The sequence below is a fragment of the Hemicordylus capensis genome, chromosome 3, assembly GCF_027244095.1.
Source record: "Hemicordylus capensis ecotype Gifberg chromosome 3, rHemCap1.1.pri, whole genome shotgun sequence".
NCBI classification, from domain to species: Eukaryota; Metazoa; Chordata; class Lepidosauria; order Squamata; family Cordylidae; genus Hemicordylus; species Hemicordylus capensis.
Window position 1 is genome coordinate 119,985,257 of NC_069659.1, and position 26,728 is coordinate 120,011,984.

Here is a 26,728-nt window from a genome sequence, read left to right on the forward strand (position 1 = left end):
AGGAGGTATATAAATTAAGTAAACAAAAAGAAATAATAAATATATATTACTGTTTTGCATTCCATTTCGCAAGAGAGAGAGAAACTTTATTACGATCATAGATCAGACAGTACAACAAAATACATTACATAAGACTCCATTTAGAGCAGGGTTTCTCAATGTGTGGGTCCCCAGATGTTATCGGACTTCAACTCCCATAATCCCCAACCCCAGTGGCCTTTGGTTGGGAATTATGGGAGTTGAAGTCCAATTACATCTGGGGACCCACACGTTGAGAATCCCTGATTTAGAGGATATGGGTCCTATTTCATAGCTGAGGAAGACTGAAGCACAATGCTCTAACCAGTCCAAGATCAGTCAGTGAATGTATTTTATTTATTTATTTATTTATTTATTTATTTATTTAGAATATTTCTATACCACCCAAAACTTGCATCTCTGGATTGTTTACAATTAAAATCATTTAAAACATTAAATCAATTAACAATAAAAAATCGTTTAAAAGATTATAAACATTTAAAACCCAGTATTAAAATTATTTAAAATATAAATCTAATTAAAAGCCTGGGTGAATAAATGTGTCTTCAGTGCAGGGGCGTAACTAGGCTGGAGTGGGCCCAGAGACAAAATTTTAAAACGGGCCCCTTGCTGATACATACACACACACACACACACACACACACACACACACACTCACTCTTCACATGTGACTTGCCTCTGGGGGCCCCTCGAGGCATGGGGCCACCAGGCAGCCGCCTCCCCTTGCCTAATAGTAGTTATGCCCCTGCTTCAGTGCCTTTTTAAAAGTTGCAAGATGGGAACTCTTGAGAGCAAGAGTTCCAAATGGGAACACATTCCAAAGTCCAAGGGCTGCAATGGAGAAGGCCCGTTTCCAAGTAGAATGTATGATACAGAGCAGTGTTTCCCAGACTATGGTGGTCCAACTGTTGCTGAACTACAACTCCCATCATCTCCAGCTTCAATTTAATGTGGCTGGGCATGATGGGAGCTCATCAACATCTGGAAAATCACAGGTTGAAAACTCCTGGCATAGAATTCTAAAACAGGCATAAATAACTTTAGAAGAGTTCCTCTGGGTGTATGCAGGCTATATAGAGATAACATAAGTCCCATACAGATTAAAGCACTGAGACCTCTCTCTGATCCTGATCAGTAAAGGAGACTATAAGATTTGCTTGCCATGAAGAAGGCAACCCAAAATGCATTGGCCATATTAAACACTACAATAACATTCTGTTTCTGAGTATCAGTCAGACTTTGCCACTTTTGAGGGGAGGGCTTTTTTTTCCTTTTGGTGCTGCCTGTGGGTTGTTTGGGGTTTTTTTACTACTTCTGTGAGAATCTTCCTGCTTTTCATTTCCTTCCCAATGCTTTAGAAATGAGATTGTATGACTCCTATGACCAGGCCATGCCTTAAATACAATACTGAAATCTATTTATTTCAGTCATACATTAAAAAAAACAAAACAGAATAGTACCCTGTGACAAGTTTTTTAAAGTCACAAATCTGATTTAAGTCTTGCATAACTAAACCAGATGGGTACAGAAGTGTCCAGTTTTAAGCATTTTGATTGAACTCTTTGAGCACAATACACATCTGCTGCACTTGATTAAGCAATCTTATAAGCTGCCACTTTATTTCCTGTTGTAGACATTCTGAATACTGTTATGGCCTACCAGCCTTAAACTGGAATACAAATGAATTTTAAAGACACAGATGTGGGAAGCATTTGGCATTATTGTTGGTTATGTACTGGCTTTATGCAGACTGTATCCTCAAATTAGTAATAGGACAATATGTTGTTTTCAAATTGTATCTGTCATGTAGTAAGATAAGGGGAACAAGATCTGGATTCTTGGGCATGATGTTTGACATGATGATGTTCTTGGCATGATGTTTTCTTTTTAATGGTGCTGTTCCAAAATAAAGTCAAAATTAACAAAAATTGTTCAATAACTACAGCGTGACTCTCAACCAAATGTTATGAGACTTTAAAAAACAAAATGCTGTTTGTTTTAAAGATACACACACAATTATAGACTTTCCCACCATTGCCTCATAAATATTTGTTGTTGTATAGCTTTTTCTTTTTAAAACAATTATACATCACCATCTCTTCCTCCTAATTCTGTATTCACACTGGCTGATACATCTGGGTGTCCTGCCAAATAACTTGAGAAGGAGTGTAGGTGAAAAAGTCTTCCTCCCTCTGACTTAGTGCATTTTCCAACTGCTGCATAATGCATGGAAGCAGAATGTCCAAACCATCTCACAACTTCCGCCCTGTTCACACATTATGTTCAACACTTGTACAATGAGTGTATAGTGTACACAGGTACAGATCTGTATGCAGGTACAGTTTCTCACATGTGTTGAACGCAGGTACAGCAGTACACTTGAGGAACTTGTACTGTGGTTCACTTTAAAATGAACACAGAGCCTTTCACACAAAAACATGTACGAGTGTACAGATATCTGTACACAAGATACTAAGGTCATTCACATGACCAAACTGTGAACTAGGGGTTTGGTGGGGGAGGGCGAGGCAGACTCCTAACGCCTCCCCCCCCAGATAACCTATCAGCTCCTTGTAGCTCTGCCAATCACACGCCCAGATGACTGGTGTGGAGGCGATTGGCAGAGTTGCAATACGGAGAAAGAAGTCTTCCGTAATCCCACAATGCACTGGATGAAGATCACGGTGCATGGGAGGAATTCCGAGCTGTCAGATGCAGATGTCCTGGGAGTGAGGGTTTGCCCTCCCCTCCCCTTTTAGCCCGGGTTTTGAACCTGGTATCATCATATGCAGGAAGTATGGCCACTGCCCTCTGCTGCTTCTAGTAGCTGTTGCATTCACACACCATTTGGATCAAGTGCATTATTTCTCTGTCTCACTCCAAACCTGAACAGCACGTGAACAGAGTGCCAACTGGGAGCGGTAGAAGGGCAAGCATACCCATCTTGTTACTGGTGTCTACGGGGCGGTTAGGGTGGACGATTTATGGAGGAAAGTCAGGGACAAGACTCTGGCAGCCCCTGGAAGTGTTCAGGGCTGACAGCCTGAGGATGCTCACCCCCTCGCCGTGATCCAGGATAGCCATATGCCTACCCATGATTATGTGGAGCGAAGATGGGTGTGCCCAGACACTCCCTACGTAATTCAGTGAGGTCCTTTGGACCTTTAATTCTAAACTAGCCGACCCCTCACAGAGCATCTGCACTCTTTGGGGCTGGCAGTTACCTCTCTCCCCCCCCCCCCCGTTCCTGACCATAGCCGTGCCGGGCCCAGCTGCCTCTCCTCCCCATCACCACCTCTCCTCCCCACCGCCACCTCTGCCCCCGCACTTTCTTTCCCCCCTCCTGGGCCTTGCCTCCGTGGCTGGGCCGGCCCACTGCCGCCTCTGGCCTCCGCAGCCGGGCCCGCAGCTGCCGCAGCGACCAATTCTCCTGGGTGCACCCCAACCAATCAGGCGCCTCTGCCGCCCAGCCAATCAGCTGGGCGCCGGGACGTACATTCCAAGGCACACCCAGGAGAATTAATATAATAGATATTAGAAACTTTATCCCAGAAGCATGGACACACTACCAAGATATCTTGCTCTTTAGCCCAGTGATCTTCACTGTCGTTCTAGCGAGGACCACATCTTGGAAGGAGTGCTGGGAAGTACAGTCCTTAGAATTTTCCTCATAGAGCTTTATGGGGAAAGTGCTGGGAAGGAGTACACTTCCCAGTGCTCCATGTATGCTTTCCAAAATGGCATGGAGGCTTGAGGGAGTTCTTTCCCTTAAAAGAGCCCACCAGAGCAAGCAAAGGGCTCACAAACTAAAAAGAAACATAAGACGGACACCAGCAACAGTCACTGGAGGTACTGTGCTGGGGGTGGATAGAGCCAGTTACTCTCCCTCTGCTAAGTAAAAGAGAATCACTGCGTTAAAAGGTGCATCTTTGCCAGGTTAGCAGGGGTTGGCTTGGGAGTTGCACTTAGGGCCAATGGGAGCCACCAGTAGCTGACCTGTTTTGACTGGTATGTTTTACGTGGGTAGTTTTGCAAGCTGCTATGTACACTTTGGTATTTGTATAAGTCAAATTGTAATAGCTGCCCTTTATCTCCTCATTTCTGTCACTCCTAAAAGCTTAGGTTGTCTCCTGCTCACTCAAATAACTTCACCATTTCTCCCTTGCTGCACTTAATGCCATGGAAGTGCCTCATAACACCTGTGTAATGTCACATCTCCCACTTCCTTCAAATCCCTCAAAAACCCAACTTTTTTGTTGAGCATTTGTCACAGGCCCTAGTCGCCAAACCCTACCGTAACTAAGCGTAAGATACGTAACTTTGATAATCATGTATTGACTGCCTATTATTACTGACTGCCACCACCCTTGTGTTCTTTGTTTCTATTTTCTAGACAATAAGCCCCTTTGGGCAAGGATTTCTGTCACCTCATTCCTTGTAAAATTGTATGCCCATGGATGGTGCTGATGTGGAATGTCTGTGCAGAAGCTATGCAGGCTATGGAGCCAGGATTACACGTGCCTATTGGGTGCACTTGTCCACCTTGGAGCCTGTTAGACATACAAATGTCAACACAATGTTTGCATGTGAGAGGCTCATTTCCCAGTTACCATCAATGCTGGCCCAAACATATTCAGCTACAGCATTTAAACTGGAAATACAGCAATTTTGGAGTGTTTGGTATTCAAAACCCCATTACTTTCTTCAGAAGACATACAAAAGTGTCAGTAATTTGCAGGGCAGGGGGCAGCTTCCCTGCAGTGGTAACAGTGGTGTTTGTCTTGTCTGAGTAAAAGCTACTGCCTGCCACCTCTGCTATTGCCATTTTTCTTCCTAGAATGCACCAGGGAATGACTTTACCCTGAATCCCCCCACCACCTTTCCCATTGAATCAAGTCAAAATAATGTTCCCCTTTTAAAGTAATTTCAGCTCATACTTGTTTCCAATGGATTGTGTCTTTGCTACTGTGTAAACAAGAATGTTACATGATTTGGGTTACATATAGTATGTTTTTGTTTGATTGGTTTCCATTTAGAAATATGTTGGTGTCAAAATTAATAGCAGTAGAGTCTGACACTAACTTTAATGAACATCCCAATTTGGCCAAAAGCTTCTTTATATCCTGTAGAGCATAAAATGGTAATAAAAATGTTAATTTTTAAACATATATAAAACCATACATTAAATAATAATATAGAGAGTATGTAGTTTCCGCAAATAATGTCACATAGCATAGCTGGCTTATTTAAAGTGAACGATTTACCAATAAATAAATAGGACCTTTTCAGTAATTTAAAGTGACAAGAAGTACTAAGAACTGATCTGGTCTCATCCAGAGAGGTTTGTCTGCAGTTGCCACTGGCTCGTCTGGTAGCTACACAGGAACGGACCTTCTCGGTTGCTACCCTGAGTCTCTGGGTTGCACTCCCTGCTGAAATAAGAGTCTCCCCATCTCTGACAACTTTTAGAAAGTCTCTAAAGACACACCAGGCTTTTAAACTAGAGTTGTGGTTTTAAATTGTTTTAAAATTTTACTTTCTGTTTTAACTTGTCTTATGTTGTAAACCTCCTAGAGATGAACGTTTGGGTCAGGACATCAGATTTTTCCTTTTCAAGGAAGTCCAAGGAAGTGCCTTGTTTTGAAGAAAGGAATGCAAACTTCTTGGACTTCCTTGAAAAGGAAAAATCTGATGTCCTATGCTCTGATGAAGTATGCCATCCTTCACTGTTAGAAGTCCTAGAGATGCACATGGGAATATAGCAGGACATTATGGATTCGACACATGTCATCTCTTCTCACCAGTCATTCTATTCTGACCTTTACATGACCCTGGTCCTAAGACAAAGAGAAGTGATACATCATTGCAATCAACTGAAAATGACGTAGAACTAGTCTGCAATATGCACGCACATAAAATCAAACTGACCTACTTTCAAGTTTTGGTATTTCCCAAATACCATCATATATGATTGAACTCTACAGTATTGCAGCCTTTGAAATAATGTAGTATGTTATTATTAAACAATCCACATAACTCCCACATAACAATGTATTGGACTTACATATGTCCATAGATAGATAGATGAAACTGTTGCTTAAACGAATAAATTATTGTTTAAATAATTAAATAAAAATGTAGCACTTCATTTTGCAAAGACTTGCAGTCAATCATCATTTGCTCCTCTGCTCCTATAACATGGGATAAACCACATTAAAGTATAGTGTCTTATAAATAATTTATGAGCTGGTTTGGACATTCAAGTAGTACTTCATCTGTGTGTTGACGGTTGATCTAGATCAGGCCTGCTCAACTTAGGCCCCCCAGCTGTTTTTGGACTACAACTCCCATAAGCCCCAGCCACAGGGGCCAATAGCCAGGGATTATGGCAGTTGTAGGCCAACATCTGCAGGAGGGCTGAAGTTGAGCAGGCCTGATCTAGATGAACTGCTACTGCACAATTGTGTGGTGATGGAATGGTGAATGTGGTGTGGGGAAGAGACGTGTGCACGCATAGATGTAATTAGGAAAGGTCTGCGGACATATCATCTAACTGGCCCTATGTGACAGAGCTGTCATGTGATATGCAGATCAATCCCGACATGCAACACAATGGGAGAAGGTAGCCATTGTAGTAGCAATGGCAGCGCCCACACAACTGGCCCTGGTTGGGGAAAGCGTGGCTGTGCACTTGGAGATAACATCCGCTTTAATCCCCAACTCCATGAATGAGCAGCTTGAGTTGCTTCTCAGCTGAGAAGCAGCTGCAAGCTTGGGAATAAGCTAAAACAAGACCAGGGGCCCCAGTGGAGATCCAGGGAATGCTGAAAAACACTTGAGCCCCTGCAATCAAGACCCCTTTTCTTTCATGAGCTTATTTCTCACAACTCCTAATAGTGAAATGATGTAGATGGTAGCTCACCAATACATGGACACAATGTGATTTATCCCTCCGCACTGTAGAGATTAAGCAATGTCTCCATGTGTGGGAGTTTACTGGGACCTGCAGCTGCTTGATCAGAATGAATAACGATCTGGAATGAAATGCCACCAGCACTTACTACTTCCCCCTATTTTATAATACATGATAGATCACCAAATTGATTTTTAAAATCAATAAACAGGCTCCGCAGTAATTGTACAAGAGTCATTTTCTTTTCCTGCAGAACCTCATTTATTCCAACAGTTTTAAAAAATACCCTTTGAAAAGTATAAGTATAAATACAAATAGATGCTAAAAACAAAAGAAAAACAAATTTGAGTGCATGCACAGCTGTACTGCTGAATCCACTGGGGTAGGGACTATTTAAGCTTCCTTGGCTGTTTTTCATACTTGTCACAATATTATATTATATTATTGATTTGTGTACAACTCAAGGGGATGAAGTTGGCATGTTTCAACTGAAAATATGTACTATTATGCACAGAATAAAAAGCAAAATTTCCTTCAATTTTTCTCGTAAAATAAATGAAGTAGACAAGATGTTTTCATGCCAGCTTTTCAATAGGACAGAATAAATTTTGTTTCTGAAGACAATATTTTTTTTCTGCTTGCTCCAGTTAATACTTCATTCATTAGTAGTGTGTGAAAATCAAAGATTCAGCTACAAATGATGTTGCTTGATTAAACTCGAACTTTTGTGGCTTTCCATTACAAGCATGACTTGTCCAAACTGTCTTTAATACCTCTAATTTCTAATTCTGCCTAGAATGGGAACAAAAAAGTGGGGGCCAGGAAGGAAAAGGAAAGTAGATTATAGAAAGGTTGACCTGATTATAGAAAGGTTGACCTATGGAAAAAGAGATGAGGTTATGGATAAGTGTTTTTTAACAAAATATTCACAAATTTACAGACCTGCAAGCCACCTTAAGTGGTGCAGAGGGGAAAATGCTTGACTAACAAGCAGAAGGTTGCTGGTTCGAATCCCCGCTGGTACTATATCAGGCAGCAGTTATATAGGAAGATGCTGAAAGGTATCACCTCATATTTCACAGGAGGAGGCAATGGTAACCCCCTCCTGTATTCTACGAAAGAAAACCACAGGGCTCTGTGGGTGTCTGGAATCGAAATCGACTCAACGGCACACTTTACCTCTAATGCTTTTCATAGATTTATCACTTTATACCTGGATTGCTGAGGTTCTTTGTAGACAACCCACCTCCCTCAGGACTAATCTGAGGGCTGTAGTTGGTACAGGATGCTGAAGGTCACTTGTCATGGGAAACATGAATGTCTATTTCTTTCTTCCCATTCTGTCCCCACCCACCACCAGTCATCAGCACGTGACACCTGCATTTGTTGAGTTGTACTATCATATCTCAGATTTTATTGCTGCTATGTAAGGTTTTGAATGGCATATAAACCAGGCACTTGAGTAGTCATCCTCTTGTTTCTGTGCAAAATCTGTCAGTCATACCTATTTCTCAGTATTGTACGTCAAACTCACTGCAGCCACCCTCTGTTTGGACCCCTGTTATGGGTACATTCTTCATTATATTTATCTTGAGTATATTTGAGTGCATCTATTTGTAGTTACCTGAAGCTTCATCTGTATGTGATCCATAATTAACTGGAGCTTTATCTCTTTTCCTCTGTCTGAGCTTAAACAGATTACAATTAATGGGAAGAGGTGTAGATATAAAAGGGATCAGATAAAGCTTTAAGCTTGAAACAAATGCCCTGAAGCTTTTGGTTAAACAGTTAGAATTCAGGATATGAGACTTTGTCTATTAGGTGGTCAGATAAACATTTGAGATTTCAGTGTTCTTCATTTCAGTGTGGGTTTAACTGGCACAGATCTTTGAGAAATAGCAGGAAAAATCTGTTTATTCTTCCAGCATCCTTCCCAAAGACCTGTTCCAACTTAACCCACACTGAAATGAAGAGCACTGAAATGTCAAACCACAGTTTAAGAACTGTGTGGTTGATTTTTAACCACTATTCCCCAGTAATTCATTCATTGACCAGGTCATTTATCATATCTTGCATAAATGGTGGAGCCAGATCCTTACAGCTATTTGATTATTACTACCTTTAAGAGTGATACAGTAAGACCTTTCCTACATGCTCTTCAACTGATCTATCTTGTTTCTCTCTCCACTTCTCTCCTAGGACAAATGAAAGATTTGTCATATCTGAAAACAAATGAATGCATTAAGAATGGCAGGCCTATTTGGCAACTTGGTGTAGATTAAAGTATATTAATTATGGACTCATTAATCTGAGTGGAGGAACATTCAGAGAAGGAGTAAACTAATGGGGAAGGCATAGACGCTAAGGAGAGTTCAGAATTACTTTGTGGTGCCTCCACCTCTTGACTCTTCTCAGGTCAAGTAACAAATAACTGTTGTTTAAAGGAAGGAATTAAGCTGATTTGGACTTTCTGATGAGAATAATGTGACTTTAAAGGCAGTAAGTGAAGCCTGGCAGAATATTCATCAAATATTTCTATGTTCTGTTCCATCTCTTGGTCTCCAATGCATCTCCTAATGATTTACCCAAGATTTAATAAGAAAAACAAGGAAAATGCTTTATGAAATAAATATTAATTCATTGATTGATTGATTAAGTGCCATCAAGTCGTTGTCGACTCTTAGCGACCACATAGATAGATTCTCTCCAGGATGATCTTCACTGTCAGTTCTGAGGCTGGTTGCTGTACCCGTTGTCATTAGTTTAGTCTTTACATTTTATTGTAGTCCCATTTTTTCACTGTGCTCCTTGACCTTCATTATTAGAGCTTGCAGATCATCCACATTCTCAGCTATCAGAGTACTTTCATCAGCATAGTGCAGGTTATTGCTGTTTCTTCCTCCAGCTTTAAAACCACGCTCATCTTCTTCCAATCCAGCTTCTCTCAGTATATGTTCTTCAGCATATAAATTGAATAAATACGGAGAAAGTATACAGCCTTGTCTTACTCCTTTGCCGATCTGAAACCAGTCTGTTTCACCATGTTCTGTCTGGACTGTGGCTTCTTGTTCTGTGTATAGGTTTCTCATGAAAACAATGAGATGTTCTGGGACGCCCATTTTCCTAAGGATATTCTGCAACTTGACATGGTTGACGTAATCAAGGGCTTTTCTGTAGTCAATAAAGCACATATTGACTTATTTTTGTTATTCTTTGGCTTTCTCAACTATCCAGCATGCATCAGCAATGATGTCTCTTGTTCCTCAGCCTTTTCTGAAACCAGCTTGAACATCCAGTATTTCCTTTTCCACATAGGATTCTAATCTGCGTTGGATGAGCCTGAGCATTATTTTGCTAGCATGTGAAATTAAGGATATTGTACGATGGTTTGTGCAATCTGTTAGGTGCCCTTTCTTTGGTATGAGTATGTAGACTGACCTCTTCCAATCTGTTGGCCACTGTGGTGTTCTCCAAATTAGCTGGCATAGTTTGGTTAGAGCCTTGACTGATTCTTCTTCTGTTGCCTGCCATATTTCTATAGCTATTCCATCAATTCCTGTAGCCTTCCAACTTGATAATGACTGGAGTGCTGATCTAACTTCATCTTCCCGAACTAGAGGTTCTTACAAATAGGGAATATCTTCTACAGTATCTTGGATGTTGATGTCACTGCTGTACAGATTTTCAGTATACTCCTTCCATCTCTGTTTGATCTTCTCTGAATCAGTTACTATCTGTCCTTTGGCATCCCTTAACATACCAATTCGAGGTTGGAACCTCCTTCTGAGATCTTTTGGAAAACTTGCTTTGTTTTTCTGTATCTATTTCCATCTTCAAGGTCTTTACAGATGTCATTGTAGTATTGCTCCTTGTCTCTTCTAACAGCTTTTGAAATACCCTATTAAATACCTTCCTGAGATCTTTAAATGATAAAAGCATTGTGAGTAAATACTGCCTTATATTAAACTTTTAATAAAAACTGGTTCTGGCCTTAATTCACTTCATGGTATTTCCTTTGAGCTACACTTTAATGGACTTAAGCCTAGAACTCTTTTCTAAATAGGCATAGCAGCAATATCAATAATGTTATTGCCCTCAAGTGTCATGAATATTAAACTCTGCACATATAGATCTTGTGTTGATTCATTGTATTAGACTGGATTGGGTTGAACTGAATCAACTCACAGATGGTACATGTAACTGTTTAGTAAAAAAAGAGCTTCTGAAGAGAGCTGACATGAGTGCCATGAATAGTGCCCTGGTGCTCTAGTGTCTATTTATTAGACACCAAAGAATCTAAACACTTCAGTATCTTTAGATTAAATATGTTTAGGAATGAATTAAATGAATTAAATATTAAATAAATATTCCTAAAAAAATCAATTGAGTAAACCCATTGCTTTGCGGGGGAGTGTAGTTGGCACATGGCAGTTGACAGTTGGCACTGGCCAATGTCAGTCAAAATGAACAAAAGAAATGGTGTGCAATGAATCCTCATAGGGATTCATTATGAGGGAAAGTTATTATACACCAAAGAATCTAAACACTTAAAAAATCAAATAGTGACCACACATTTTGCTCCATAATTCCACTTCTACAAGGGCTAGAGCTTAGCTCTTTTTTATATATGTAATTAAAGCTGGGGATCCATGTTAGGGTTCGGATAGGGCGACTTCGAATACCCATTATTTCCTATGGTGGAAATATACAAAATCAGTAAAAACTAAAAAAAAAAAATCATTAAAATTCAACCAAGTGTCCCACTGCCTTGAAATTTGGGTGGTAGGTGGCACCCATGGGGACCTACACAACACCCAAATTTGGTGCCCCTAGGACCTTTTGCACACAAAACAAATCAGGGGTGATTTAATTCAGGCACAAATCAAACTTTAAAAAAATCGATTCATGCACATGCCTACTCAGCAGCAATATATAGGCCTAGTTCAAATGCAAGGGGGACAGCTATATAAATGAGGCTTGGTGAGTTTTTGTGCCCCCTCTTCCTTTCTTATAAATACAAGAGGCAAGAGAAGGTTCATTTACCTCTACAGTTCTGAAGCAATTCGGCATCTGAGACTGGGTCTTGACATGGTTTGTTTTTCCCTGTGAAACAAAACACAGTTCCTGATTTCAGATGTATTGTATAACTATGGTTTCCTTCAAAACAGAAGTAAAAGCTTTCCTTCTACTCCACTTGTGCTTGAAATGCATTTGTGGTATAGTGGTTAGAGTGCTGGACTAGGACCGGGGAGACTTGAGTTCAAATCCCGATTCAGCCATGAGACTTGCTGGGTGACTCTGAGCCAGTCACTTCTCTCTCAGCCTAACCTACTTCACAGGGTTGTTGTGAGAAGAAACTTAAGTATGTAGTACACCACTCTGGGCTCCTTGGAGGAAGAGAAGGATATAAATGAAATAAATAAATTAAATTAAATTAAATTAAATTAAATGTTTGCAGAGTAGAAAACCATGTTTTCCTGTTCTATCTGCAAAATAGTGAATCTGTTTTTGTTACTTTATTTTGAAAGTTTATATTCCACCTTTTCACCAATTATTTCCCCAAGGAGGCTTACAATCTAATTAAAATGTAATCAACCACAGTAAAACAAACCAAATTCAAATGGAATTATTAAAAATAAACAAAAACCAAAGAACAGTTTTAATAAAGCATGACTTCTGCAAATACAAATTCAAAACCATTTAAAACCTGGGTAAATAAGAATGTTTGAAAAAGGTACCTATGATCAACAGTGTAGGTTGATTGTAGGCCAATATGACTGGAGAGAGTGTGTGGGTGTCCTCACTGAAAAGGCTGTGCCCCTCATAGCTACCCTCTGCATTTCAAAATCAGAGTGTCCACAGAATATTTCAGTACTTAGGCAAATTTAAATAGGAGTAAAATCTTAACTCTCAGATAAGATAAGCAGCATCTCTCAGATATCTCTCAGATAAGCAGAAGAATTTAAGAATTAGAGTTTTACTGCACTGCCTTCCAATGGTATGTCTGAGATTTGTAGTACATGGGAGCTGTATTAGGGCATCTCCTGTCATGCTTTATATAGTGCATTAGTGACTAAATATCTCTTTTAAAAAGTCATTTTTTACTTAGTGTATTAAAATGTCACCTTAAGTGGCACAGCGGGGAAATGCTTAACTAACAAGCAGAAGGTTGCCGATTTGAATCCCTGCTGGTACTATATCAGGCAGCAGCGATATAGGAAGATGCTGAAAGGCATCATCTCATACTGAGCAGGAAGAGGCAATGGTAAACCCCTCCTGTATTCTACCAAAGAAAACCACAGGGCTCTGTGGGAGCCAGGAGTCGAAATCGACTTCATGGACCCTTTACCTTAACTAAGAATGTATACTTTATGTACTATTTTAGTACATAATGTAATTAAAGTATTTCATATTAATATTATGAATGATAATTTGAGGATTAGCAAATTAGGCAGTGTTTCAGAGTTGAGTCATGTTATAATAAAGCCCTCTTCATTCATTCTCCCTGCATGTAAACTGGGCACAGCAAAAGGGAAAGTGTGTTGGCTAGCTTTGTTCTCCACACCATGTTCCAGGGCCGTTCCCCCTGCTCTCCAGAAATGTCTGCCAGAAATGGACAAAATACTTCTAAAAAGTATTTTAGATACAAAATAAAAAAGACCTGAACAAATGTATTTTAGATACAAAATACTTGGTAAAGAACCAGTAAAAATACAAATACATCTTAAAATACAAAATACAATGCCTGGAAAAATCAGATCAGTAATTCTAAAACAACATAATACCCTGTTTCTTTTTTCTATATTTGCGATGCTTCTCCATTCTCACCACCCTTCATGGGCGTCTGCAAGCTTTTTGGGGGCGGAGGGGGGGGAAGCAAAATATACACAACATAGTCAATTGAAATCAACACAACAGGATGTATCTAATGTTAATTATGTTTAGATTAGACCCAATGAAATAAATGAAAGTCACAACAAAGGCTTCAATCCTCTAGCTATGGCATAGTCAAATGAGCAGCAAGTTTTATATATGATGAAGCAATCATATGGTCAAATCATATGGGAAGGAGAACAAATCCACTCCCCCTTTCCTCTCTGTCTATGCTATTCTTGAAGCACTGAGAGCAGTAGTGGGGGCTGTTTTACAGGAATGACTGGGAAGGGTTCCCCTAAACCCATAAGAGCATAAGAACAGCCCTGCTGGATCAGTCCCAAGGCCCATCTTGTCCAGCATCCTGTTTCGCATAGTGGCCCACCAGATGCCGCTGGAAGCCACAGGCAGGAGTTGAGGGCATGCCCTCTCTCCTGCTGTTACTCCCCAAACTGTTACTCAGTAAGAAAGGTAAAGAAAGCTTCTAGTTTATATACAGATCAAAAGGATTTACAGTATTTGTATATCCTCCTACAAATCAGAAAATAAAGATTTTGAATGCCCCATAAGCCAGTGTGGTGTAGTGATTAGGTTGTTGGAAGAAGACTAGGAGACCATCTGCTCCTGTGAGGCAGTCTCTCTCTCTCTCTCCCTCTCTCTCTCACATACACACACACTCACACACACCAACTTTACAGGCTGTTTTGAGGAAATAATGGCTTTTAAAACTTTAGGAGCTTTTAATCCAGTCTGTGCAGGCATGGCTGCTTGATTTCCTGTATTGTTCTGTGTGTCCTACAGTGATACTGAGGCTGTTCTCATGACCAGCCTAACCAAGTCTAGGGCAGCTCAACCTGGGTTAGGCTGGTTGTGTGAAATGTTGGGATCCTAGCGGATCCTGGCACATCCATGCAGCCTGACTCCCTTACTAAACCCGGCTATTAGTGCACCCTTAGCCCAGCTGCTGGGTATTGTGTGTCTCATTGGGCTGCGAGCATGGTGCATTGTGGGATATGTGGTGGCTGGAACAATGAGTTCCAGCCGCATATCACATAGTGCTCCCATGTGGAACGCTGCTTCTCTGGGTGCGCAGGATGCCAAAGACCCGGGGTTTGGTTGTCTGGGGGCAAGGTAAGTTAAAAGCAGCCTCCCCCCCCCCATGCCTTCCTTGCCAGTTTTTGACAACTTCATGAGAATCATTTCAATGTGTCCCACTCCCACCACTAGGTAACCTGGAAAGCCAGCTAAGCACTCTGCATGGCCTCCAGCAATCTTGAACACAAAGCTCTTTAAAGGTAAACTTCAGACAGAGAGTATGCTGATGCTTTGTTTCACAGAAAGGAAAGAAATGGAAATTTGCTACAGTTAGTTAGCCACACTAAGCAATAGGGGACACAGGCAGGGAGATATTTGTAAACTACTCTGCAAAACAATCTGCCCAAGCTGCTGCTGCTGTTGTTGTTAGGCAAGTTGCAGATTTACACAGAGACTGGACCAGAAGAACTTCAGCCTTGTCAGGTCAGGTTCTACTTGCAGCTTTAAAGCTTGAGGAACAGAGAAACTTTAAAGCAAATGATCTGTGAGGTAGGGAGTTCTCTTGCATCCAAAATCTGGATGGGGGGAGCTGCTCCTTCCCCTCCCCCCATGGACTCCCATGCCACCCTCACCCCTCATGGCTCGATATCAGACCAAATCTGGTTTGGTTTGACATTGAACTGAACCTCCTGGCCTGTTTGGGGGGGTTCTAAGTTTTTTTAAACATTCATTCATTCATTCATTCATAACAGGAAAAACTGGCCACCACAAGTTTTAAGATTCAGGGTAATATCCCTGATCGTTTTGAATAGTAGCTAGCAAAATGGCCTACCTTGGCAGTACCACAGTGAAATCAAAGCACTACTCCAGTGTCAGTGCTGTTAGAACAGAGACATACTATTGAAATAAACACTACAAATGCCATTCTACAAAAGGGAACTGGAAAAAGCAGCAACATGTGCACAAATGATATGTCTAAAAGACAGAAAGCAACAAGGGGAATAAGTTCCAGCAAAAGGAGTCAATCCTAGCCAAAGAGCTAAAGAGGGACAAAAAGGAATGTAATTTTTTTTAAAAAAAGAAAAAATGTTTTCTAGGAAAATGGGCACTTGAGAGAAAGGAATTCCATTAGCAAAAGAAGTGGAGATTAAATTACTGGTGATTCAGCACTGAGCTGAAAGGACACTGAACTCCTTTCAGTAGGGGAAAAAGTTGGGCATGTTGAGTATCATCCTTTTTCTTATTAGGAATAAAACCCCTATTCGTTGTGCAGTTTTATTTAGCTGGCAGGTACTGCAAGAAAATATGTCATGTTAGTCCATATTACACACACACACAATTTAAAAATGGATTTACAGAAACTGTTTTATTTCCTCCTTCTGAATAAGGGTTAATAGTACAGTATTAACCATCATTAGATGGTGACAACTTTAATAAAAGTAAAGTTATTCATATTTCTGCATTCTTGAATCATGTTCTAAATGACTGGATCAAATCCAGATCCCCAAATTATCCATGGGATCATTTATCCTGGAATGTATTAGAATACAAAAATCGGGCCATAATAGATACATGCAAGGCATAACTTACATACTCTTAAATATCCATTTTTGGCACCCAAGTCCTTGTCACATGTTAACCAAGCTGCTACCATTTGAACAATAGCGAGATTAATGCAAATTAAAAGTAAACACAGGTCAGTGCACACAACATGGCCATCAGTGACATGGAGAAAATAACTCTTTGTATGGTGAACCAGTGCGCACATTGGTATCTTGCTGTGGAGAGAAAGTCAGTATGGAAAATGAATGAAAGCTGACCATATTTGAAAGCTGACCACTTTTTGCACCTCATAGAAATGTTAGAATAAGGTATGAAGGTGTAGAAAACTATTTTATAAGAAGTAACAGGATGTGTGCCTGAGTGGTTATCCACAGAATGAATATATCAGAAAATATGGTAGCTCCACAATGTGATCTGATAATACACTTTTAAATTGAATATGATGATAAGCAAAACAATGTATCAATAAAAACCTTTTTAAAAGAATTGATTTCAAATTAAACATGATTATATTATTGCATTTCACTAGTACTATTTATATCTTCCTCAATCCTCAGCAGATAAACTGCTATGAACAGTAAAGGATTAAAGAGAGAGATGAAAGTCTTGCTACAGAAAGTTGATTGCTTTCCCAGAAAGAAGCAAATGGGTTGGCAAGAAGAGCATAATAATTACATTTCATTTTTAGTACATTTTCCATAAATACGGTTCAAAAACAAAGTGTCCTCAAAGGTCTTGAAAGAGATTTGGTTTTTTTAATGTAGTGACTATCTGTTACTAACCTCCTTAAGTGACGCAGCGGGGAAATGCTTGACTAACAAGCAGAAGGTTGCCGGTTTAAATCCCCACTGTTACTATATCGGGCAGCAGCAATATAGGGAGATGCTGAAAGGCATCATCTCAGACTGTGCAGGAGGAAGCAATGGTAACCCCTTCCTATATTCTACCAAAGACAACCGCAGGGCTCTGTGGGCGCCAGGAGTTGAAATTGACTTGATGGCACACACTTTATCAGTAACTGCCTCTACCACCAGACCTATGTGTGTGAATTTTCTGCACGAACACAAATATGGAGCATTTAACAGTTTTGTGTTCAAAAACATCATTGGGGCAAATACATCAAGCAAACGGATCATTCACACAGTCTCTAATGTTTGTGATATTTATGCAATAAATGACTTCCATTGACTTCAAAAGGTTCAAATAAGTAGACCTTTTCAGACATTGTGAATGCATTGGGGGAGGGCAATTGGAGTTGTGCCCATAATCTTCAGCCTTCATGCATTCATCTGCCTATTGCAAGCTGCAGGGAGTGTATACCTTGTACATGCATAGGCTCTATTCAGTCCTTCAGATAACACATAGAGGCTGAGGCAGGAATATGATCCTAATTTTCCTCTCTGCATTCATTATCCATAGATTCTTTCAATAATTTTAAGTCAATGGAAGAGTTCCTTGTATCTGTATCTGCATACATTTTCCATGTCTAGTACCAGATATATACTAAATGTAGCTAAAATTGTTTTAACATGGGAGTTATAAAAAGATGCACAGTACTAAATCATTCTTCTGTATGTATTGTTTTCTTAACAGCAAAATTTGGAAAGTAATCTAACCAACCTTATTAAGAGAAATACTGAACTGGAAACTCTTTTGGCTAAATTAATTCAAACTTGCCAGCATGTAGAGGTGAGTATTTGTCTAGATTTGTAATATTTAACATTTGTTTGTATATAAACTGTGGTGCCTATACTAATATTCTATGCATATAGTTAGACTTTTTAACTAATAAAGAGTATTACCATGTGGAACTGTTACATAGGTATAGGTTCCCTCAGAAATCTATCAGAGGTTTTGCAAAAATTAAAGTGGTAATAGCCAGCCAGCTTGATGAACAACAATTTGTCCACCATTACTAATTATGCCGTGCTGCTGATTATGGTGGAATTCATAGGGTAATTACAACTTTTCAAGGCTTGACTACTGTAATGCACTTTATGTGAGGCTGCCTTTGTGCATAGTCCAGAAACTACCATTGGTGCAGAACATGGCAGCCAGACTGCTCTCCAGGATAACCCAAGGACGCCATAGAACATCAGTCTTAAAAGAACTGCACTGGCTGCTGATATTTTTCCAAGCAAAATACAAATGGGTATTTAAGAGAGTGCCTCCTTTGCCATGAACCCTCTTAATAGGTGTATTAAGATCCCCTAGGGAGATCTGGTTACATTTACCACTGACCCGTTTGGTGGCTACTTGGGACTAGGCCTTCTCTGTGACTTCCCCAGGGCTCTAGAATGTACTCCCTGTCAAAATAAGAGCTTTTCCATCTCTGGCTGGTTTTTAAAAAACCCTTGAACACATCTGTTTTCTCAGGCAATTTTAAATTTATTTTATATCATAAAATGGTTTTAATCATTTTATCCTGTTTTATATTTGTTGTATTTTAACTTATGTTAAAATGCACATGTCGGACAATATGATAAATAATGCATACCTGATATTTAAATTCAGACTAATTGTCTATAACAGAATTAGCCCTGTTGAACTTAACAGAAAAAACTATTATGGAAAAAATGATAAAACTGAAGATAGAATAATAAACTTTCTAAATAACTTTAATAACCCAATAAGACTAAATAGTTAACAAATAATCTTAAGTAGAAGTCCTACAAATATATACAATTTATAATTTTATTACACAGATGTGCAAAAGTGTGCTTAAAACTGCATTCTGAAAACTTTTTCCTTAAAATTGATTTAAAGTGGTCACATGCATAACATGTGTAGGTGGCTGGCCATCTTTCAGGTAGAGCAGGGCTGCACAACTTTGGCTCTTCAACTGTTGTTGGACTACAACTCCCATGATCCTTGACTACTGTTTGCTGTGGCTGGGAATGAAGGACATTATAGCCCAACAACAGCTTGAGGGTCAAAGTTGTGCAGTCCTGAGGCAAAGGCTCCCAACACAAACCTAATAGGAGTCACTTGTCATGAAAAAGAGATAGAAAGAAAACTAGGAAAGATCCTGATAATGTAGCTTCATGGTCCCGAAAGATAAAAGTTCTTATTAACAGAGTGGCATTCTTAACTTATTAAGATGTAAAATGTAGTTCCAAACTATCCATATTTATACGTTGGCTGTATGCCATTGTTCAGTCAACATCACAACTTTGCTTTGTACAGCATCTGTCAGCAAGAGGAATAGATTCCTAAGTGTGTGTTTCTACTTAAACAGATACATGCACCTAACTTCTAGGAGGGCAGCGTTTGTTAAAAGGCTCCCCGCAATACAAGAGGCTTCAAAGAATCAGGTGGACAACTCACATAACTGAAGTTTCTGCATGTTTATTGTGATGCAGTGTTCACTAAAAAGTCTGAAAATATTTAGATTTATGTGATGTTGCTGAAGTTCTTAAGCTTCAGTTATGCCATCCTTGGTATCAAGTTAATTTAACACAATTTATATTAATCCTTGTCCAAATGCCATTTAATTTGTTTCGGAGTGCCCACGTCTTCAGGGCAGTCATATAAATGTCACTGATATCTGTGGGACTGAAAAGCAGTTGCCTGTGGGCTGGATTTCAGCCATTTTCAATTTCTGTAGAGACTATTCTTTTATGTATGTCTATGTATATAGTTGATTAACAAACAGAAATATAATATGCAAGATGTTTCTGTTTCCACCTTCGTTAGTTGTTCTATGAAAGGTACAGATGCTGCAGTAACAGCTATAGAATGTCCATGTTACGTATGTGGGTTTTTTCCCTTCTCATTAGCTTAATGTTTATCTTTTATAACCTACATATAAAGAATCTTTCTTTTTAATTTTATCTCAGACCCAGAAATTCTTCCATTGTAAAGATACAACTGCCATACTGTAAGCAGATGTGTTGCTTTCCTTTGATCTTAACGTTACAGATTATTCTCCATTGCCAAGGAACAACAGCTGCGTGGCTCATATATCACTTCATGCCCTTCCCCATAAAATCACAACGAGGAAGCTAAATTCACCTGATTTAAGTGTTACTATCAAGAGGGAAGCCCTTAGGCTACTTTTACATGACATTTAAATCATTTTTCACATCTGTCATTTGTAAATTAAATGGGGAAAAGCGCATTGGGTTATATCCAAACTCAACTGCTGCACTTGCAGAAGCTCCTTCTATAAAATGGAGTTGTACTCACAGAAGGGGGCCATCAGTGATACAAGGGGTTCTTGTGTGAGCACAGCTCTCCTGTTCACAGATGAAGTTTCTGGAAGCCCAGTGGTAAGTTTGGCTCTACTCCATTGGCCAGGACTTAAATGTGATTCTAAAATGGCTCTGTCATACCATTTGTATTGCTCCAGCATCAGCAACAGCCAGTAGTGATGAGTGCTGGGCTAAAAGACAGCTCTTAGGGCAGCTTGATGTTATGATGTCTTAAAATACATTTCTGTGAAGGAAAGCAAATGTTGGCCATATGCAGTGATTGGATAAGTGTGTGTTTCACTGCATGCACAGAAATCTGTGAATGCTTCCCAGTGTGCGTATAGTGAGCAGGTTTGCAACCTACCAGACATGCGTGTTGCTACCACCTGTGAAAATTGATATGTAATTTTCATGTTTCCTACATGTACAAAAGTTCCTTTTGAGTTGAAAAAGCAGGGTAGGAGGGGTGGAAGTGATCATCTACTCAGGAGCATCTGGGTAGGGCTCTGTCCTACCCAGCTGCTGCTTAGCAGATGATCACTTTCTTCCCCACCCACCTTGCTTTTTACTCACAGATGACTGGGAAACGGAAAACACACAGCTCCCAAAATTGGGTAGAATGCATCCCCTATCCTAATTAGAATCATATGCACAGCCCTACTGCGCCTACATCAGAAGTACAAGTTAACTGGACTTAAGCATGGCTGAAGTTTCAGTTCTTAACTCCAAATCGCATTGCAGATGTTCCCCAAACCATGGCCAGCCAAACTCGATTTGAAGGACAGGAGAGTCCCTCCTTGCTGTACAGCCATAAGGCAAATCCCTGCCGCCTCTGTGATTAGACTTTGGAATAGGCACAAAACTGCAGTTATAGCTGAGTTAGCATTCTAGCAAAACTCTTTGGCGGTAAAACCTAAGTTGTTGGTGAAACTTAGAGATAACCAAAGGTTCCAATTGGAGTTTGGCAAGGAAAACCAGAGTTTCCTTTTGGCTTGTAACCATGGTTTTGCATTTTCGGGCATAATAGAGTTACAACCTCAGCCAGCTATAACTGTGATTATCCTGTATGTCTGAACTCAGGCTATGTGCACATGCATGTAATAAAAGCTCACAAATGGGCAGGGGCGTATCTAGGGTGGGGCAGGCAGGGCACGTGCACCGGGCGCCACTTGAAGGGGGGCGCCATTTTTTAAAATGAAAAAAAAATTAAATGGCCACTGAAAACAAAATGGCCACCACACATGCTCAAATGGCCTCTGCAAGGCCCTAGTATCTGGGAAAAGTCAAATTCTCCATTTATTTTTAAAACTTATGTAATAGTGATGCTACAATGCATAGTAGAGAATTAGACAGGCACTTCTCTTTAGTTTTCCAAGTACACCTCCACATAGTTTTGGGGTATTTCATGAGCCCCAGCATACTGAAATTTGTAGTTTTCCAGCATTTTTTAGTCTGGCTACATCCACTGCTAAATAGTTTTTGAAATATTAAAAGATTAACGGGCTTGACTTGTATTTTTCAGCTGTTATTATGGCAAAGTTATCTGAAAGATGGGTGTCAGATGTTTGGACAGGGGGCGCAATTTCAGTGCTTGCCCTAGGCGCTATTTTCCCTAGATACGCCTCAGCAAATGGGGTTTGGAGTTGAAAAGCAGGAGGTGCTAAGCCCTTCCCCCACCTGCCACTCTTCTATTCCACCCTGCCCCCTGCCACTCCTTCCCCACTCCCATGGGTTCCTAATGCATGTAACTTAGGTCATATTGCTTCATAAGGAAATGTAGCATAAAAATGGGTTTTAAAAAGTGTACAAGACAAAAAAAGTATTGTGAAAACAGAAAGGGGAAAAAAGCCACCTCCACACTGAAAGCCTATTGAGTCAGATTGTTCCAAGAAAAGTGGAGTAACTTTGAGCTAAATACTGACTGGGTGCTATCTCTAGGCCTATTCATAAGTTATATTCAACCCTTGCCCAGTGTACACATGCACAGATCGATTTGCAGGTAAAGTTATTGATATGCTGAATGCAGGTAGGAAAATAGGAACATAGGAAACTGCCATATACTGAGTCAGACCATTGGTCTATCTAGCTCAGTATTGTCTTCACAGACTGGCAGCGGCTTCTTCAAGGTTGCAGGCAGGAATCTCTCTCAGCCCTCTCTTGGAGAAGCCAGGGAGGGAACTTGAAACCTTCTGCTCTTCCCAGAGCGGCTTCATCTCCTGAGGGGAATATCCTGCAGTTCTCACACATCAAGTCTCCCATTCATATGCAACCAGAGCAGACCCTGCTTAGCTTTGGGACATGTCATGCTTGCTACCACAAGACCAGCTCTCCTCTGCAGGTACAGCAGTACACTTCCTATCAGTACAATGCATTTGAGGGATCTGTACTCAGATTCACCTCTTAAAATAACATAGGTATAATCATTTATATAAGAGCATATAAGTGCATACAGACAGCTGAATACAGATATGATATATTTTCTGAATAGGGCTTCTGTCTCTTGGCTCATGGAAACCTCAGTGGAAGACCATGTTGTTCCTGAACAGACTTGTTCAGTTCATAAAATGTTTATTTATGTTATTTATTTATTTAAACGTATTTCTATACTGCCCAAAAGTTACGTCCCTGCCCAAAAGTTACGTCCCTGGGCGGTTTACACTCAGATAAAAACAAAAGTAAAACATTAGTTAAAAACAGGAACAAGAAATTTTAAAAGACAAAAAAAATTTAAACAATATTCTAAACCATGAAAAACAATCAAAACAATATCAGTTAAAAGCCTGGGTGAACAGATGTGTCTTTAAGGACTGTTTAAAAGCTGTCAGAGGTAGGGAGGTTCTTATTTCATTAGGGAGTGCATTCCAAAACCTCGGGGCAGCAACGGAGAAGGCCCGTCCCTCAGTAGCCACCAGACGAGCCGGTGGCAAATACAGACGGACCTTTCCTGATGATCTCAATGGGCGGTGGGGTTCAACTTAATCAATATTTTAATGTTCAACTTAATATTTATTGTTCCGAAGGCATTTCTTAGAGATTCAGCCACCCCCGCCCCAGTCAATTTCTTGTTGATGTGAGTATCTGAAAAGATATGTTTGGACGATTAAGCTGCTATAGCCCCTGGCTACTTTTCCTGATCTTCATTTAATTATGCCTGTGAAAACTACACTCAAGTTCTGGCGTATTCTCTGGCTTGGACAGGTATTATTGATCAGGGTATCATCCAGCTGATTTATTTACACCTCGAGTCACTGCTGCATCATTTCATAGATCAGTGACTGCACATATAGATTCCTGAATCAAGAAACATTAGATAGGTTCTTCGACGTGGTCTCTGTCTTCTGCACATATGGGCTGTGCGCCTGCACAGAGACCATGTTGGAATCTAACAAGCTCGATTTCTCCTGCTTTGGGCAGGAGCCCCGCCCCCAGCTGCTATATGTGGCTGCACCACTCGTCATCCCCTCAGTCTTTCTTCATCCGCACTTCAGCAAATATCGTGGTGTCTTTCAGCTCAGCAACTCGTTGGCTCTGGTAGTCTGGTTGTTTTTCTCCTGTTTTCTTCTGCTTTCTCCAGGTTTCCTTTGTTTTTCTCTTCATGCAGTTGCATTTTTTCACCTTTGCGTTGTTCACCCCTTTCGTTTATTCAGCATTAGGCTATCAATGTTAGAGCTCGTAATGATGCTGTATTTGGCAGGAGTGTCGTGCAATTGATTTTCAATTGAGCTGCTTGTCCTGAAATAAATTCTTCCTGGTTATTTACTTGTTGCCTCTGTTTTTTCCCCTCCTCTTTGGGTGGTTGCTCGTTATGTGCCCATATGTGTAGAAGACAGAGACCACATCGAAGAACTACAGGTTACTCACCTGTAATGTTGGTTCTTCTAGTGGTCATCTGTACTTCTACACGCCCTCCCATCCTCCCCGAAAGGGTCACTGAAGCTGGACTCTGTGACTGAGGGGATGAGGAATGGCGCAGCCGCATATAGTGGCTGGGGGCGGGGTTCCCGCTCAAAGCAGGAGAAATAGAGCTTGTTAGATTCCGACATGGTCTCTGCATAGGCACATAGCCCATAGCCCATATGTGTACAGTACAGATGACCACTAGAAGAACCAACATTACAGGTGAGTAATCTGTAGTTCTCAATCAGGCAAACGTTTCAAAGAACCTGACTACTATTTACATACTTGCGAAGTTCTGCATATGTTTTGGAAGAAATGCCGAAATCTGACAAATCTTAAGTTCTATGCTTCAGTATCTATCTACTAGGGTAGAGGCTGTATGAATTAGGCCTTAGTTTCAGTTTTAATGCCATGCAAAGCAAAACAGAACAGCAGTTTCATTTTCAGTCCTCATCATCTCCACTAACAATATACTGGATATAGTTCTATTTTTTAACATATATTGCTAACTGAGCAAATTGGCACCTTTTAAAAGTTGCAATTCTCTTTTAAAAGTTGCAATTATTTAGCTGGGGGAGAGCACCTGACCCTATCCATTCCACCACAGCATCCCTCCAGTGGTTGTTGCTGGTGTCTATCTTAAGTTTCATTTTTAGATTGTGAGCCTTTTGGGGACAGGGAATAATTTTATTTATTTATTTATTTATTTATTTATATCTATATAAATTGCTTTGGGAACTTTGTTGAAAAGCAGTATAAATATTAGTCGTATTCTTATATAGTGTAATTTAGTCCTATTTCTTGACATCAGTACATTGTGCACTGCCTTGCATCATCATTGTTTCTCAGAGGGGAAGGGTTGTGTTGTATTATTCTAAATAGCAATTTCTTTTATGTTTTGTTAATTAGAAGTTTGTCCCTGTGGGGATCTTGTAGATAGTGTGTGTGTGGTGGTGGTGGTGGTGGGGTGTTAAAAAGCAAGGAAAAGGAGGAGGAGAAAAAAGGAGGAGCAAAACTTTAATTTAAAAAACAACAACAAATTTAAATTTAATTTTAAATTTTTGTTGAAAGTTTTTTTTTAACCTTATTTAACAAAAACCCTTTTTAACACAAAAACCTACCCACCCACTTCACCCACAACAGTGCAATAAATAATACAATTAAAACTAAGCAATCAATAACCTAACCAATGGGGTGGGGACCTGTAAAAAAAAAAATAGGAAGAAACAACCTGTAAAAATAGAGACAACCTGAAAGAGAAAACTAGGGGTGTGCACAGAACCAGTTGGCCCGGTTTGGCTCGAGTCCAGATCAGACTTGAACCTGACCAGCCACCAAAATTGAGAAAGAGAGAGAAACAAACAAACAAACACCACTGCACACTGGGGTTTCAAATTTAAAGGGACAGGGACAGGGAGAAAGGGAATAATAAATAACAAATCAACAGCACTAGAGAGAGTGGGAGAGCAGAAAGAGAGAGCAAGGCAGGGATGCAGGGCAATGCAGGTGGGGTAGGGGAGGGGTGGGCAGGCCCAGGCCCCCAGCAAGTAGGCCCTGGCCAAAGAAACTGGACTGGGATAGGATGCAGGTAGAAATAAACAACACACATAATTAAAAAATCAAAGCCAAAAACACAGGAAAAGAGCGAAGCAGGGCAATGCAGGTGGGGTGGGGGGTGAAGGATGGTCAGGGTCAGGGCCCCAGCAGGAAGGCCCTGGCCAAAGAAACTGGACTGGAATGGGCTGCAGGTAGAAATAAACAACACAAACAGTTAAAAATCAAAGCCAAAAACCAAAGCAAAGGAAAAGAGCGAGGGAGAAATGCAGGGGGTGGGGTGGGGTGGGGTGGGGGGAGGAGAGATTGCCAAACAAACTGAGGCAGAGAGAAGTAGCAGGGGAAAATGGAAAAAGGTTTAAAGCAGAGGACAGGACAGAGAGAGAGAGAAGGCAAAGAAGGGAGCACAGTGATGGACCAAAAAATCACAGCTAGTCTGCAAGGACTCACACACCAGTAGCTGAGAGCAGCACACAGGCCAGATCCAAGCAGCAACTGCAGCCAGAGAGAATTTTCCAGGCCAGAGGCTTGGGTTTAAATAGGTTTGAAACTTCCTCCTTTGGGAGCCCCCACCTTTGCACTACCCCACCCCTGTTCAACAAGGTGCCAGCTCTTAAACACTGGCACAGTGAACAGCCTACCAGAGTGCTAGACTCATTCT

General features: G+C 40.4%; 1 protein-coding gene and 1 long non-coding RNA gene across 10 annotated transcripts in view; one reads left to right on the plus strand and one right to left on the minus strand.

Annotated features, from left to right (window-relative positions):
• MID1 (midline 1) overlaps window positions 1-26,728 on the plus strand; it is a 325,882-nt gene that overhangs the window by 263,786 nt on the left and 35,368 nt on the right. For all 6 annotated transcript variants that reach the window (XM_053308270.1, XM_053308271.1, XM_053308273.1 and 3 more), the window contains exon 3: window positions 18,017-18,112. In XM_053308270.1, coding sequence (XP_053164245.1) covers window positions 18,017-18,112 — 96 coding nt within the window. The remainder of the gene's footprint in view (window positions 1-18,016; window positions 18,113-26,728) is intronic.
• Window positions 6,519-26,658, minus strand: LOC128350263 (uncharacterized). Of its 4 annotated transcripts, none has more exons than XR_008319215.1 (5): window positions 26,522-26,632; window positions 13,738-13,803; window positions 11,996-12,055; window positions 8,577-8,635; window positions 6,519-7,744 (listed from the first exon to the last, which is right to left on the minus strand). It is a non-coding gene; the product is annotated as an uncharacterized LOC128350263 (long non-coding RNA). The 4 variants fall into 4 exon arrangements; XR_008319214.1 differs by having other exon boundaries at window positions 8,577-8,640; XR_008319216.1 differs by lacking the exon at window positions 13,738-13,803 and having other exon boundaries at window positions 26,522-26,658.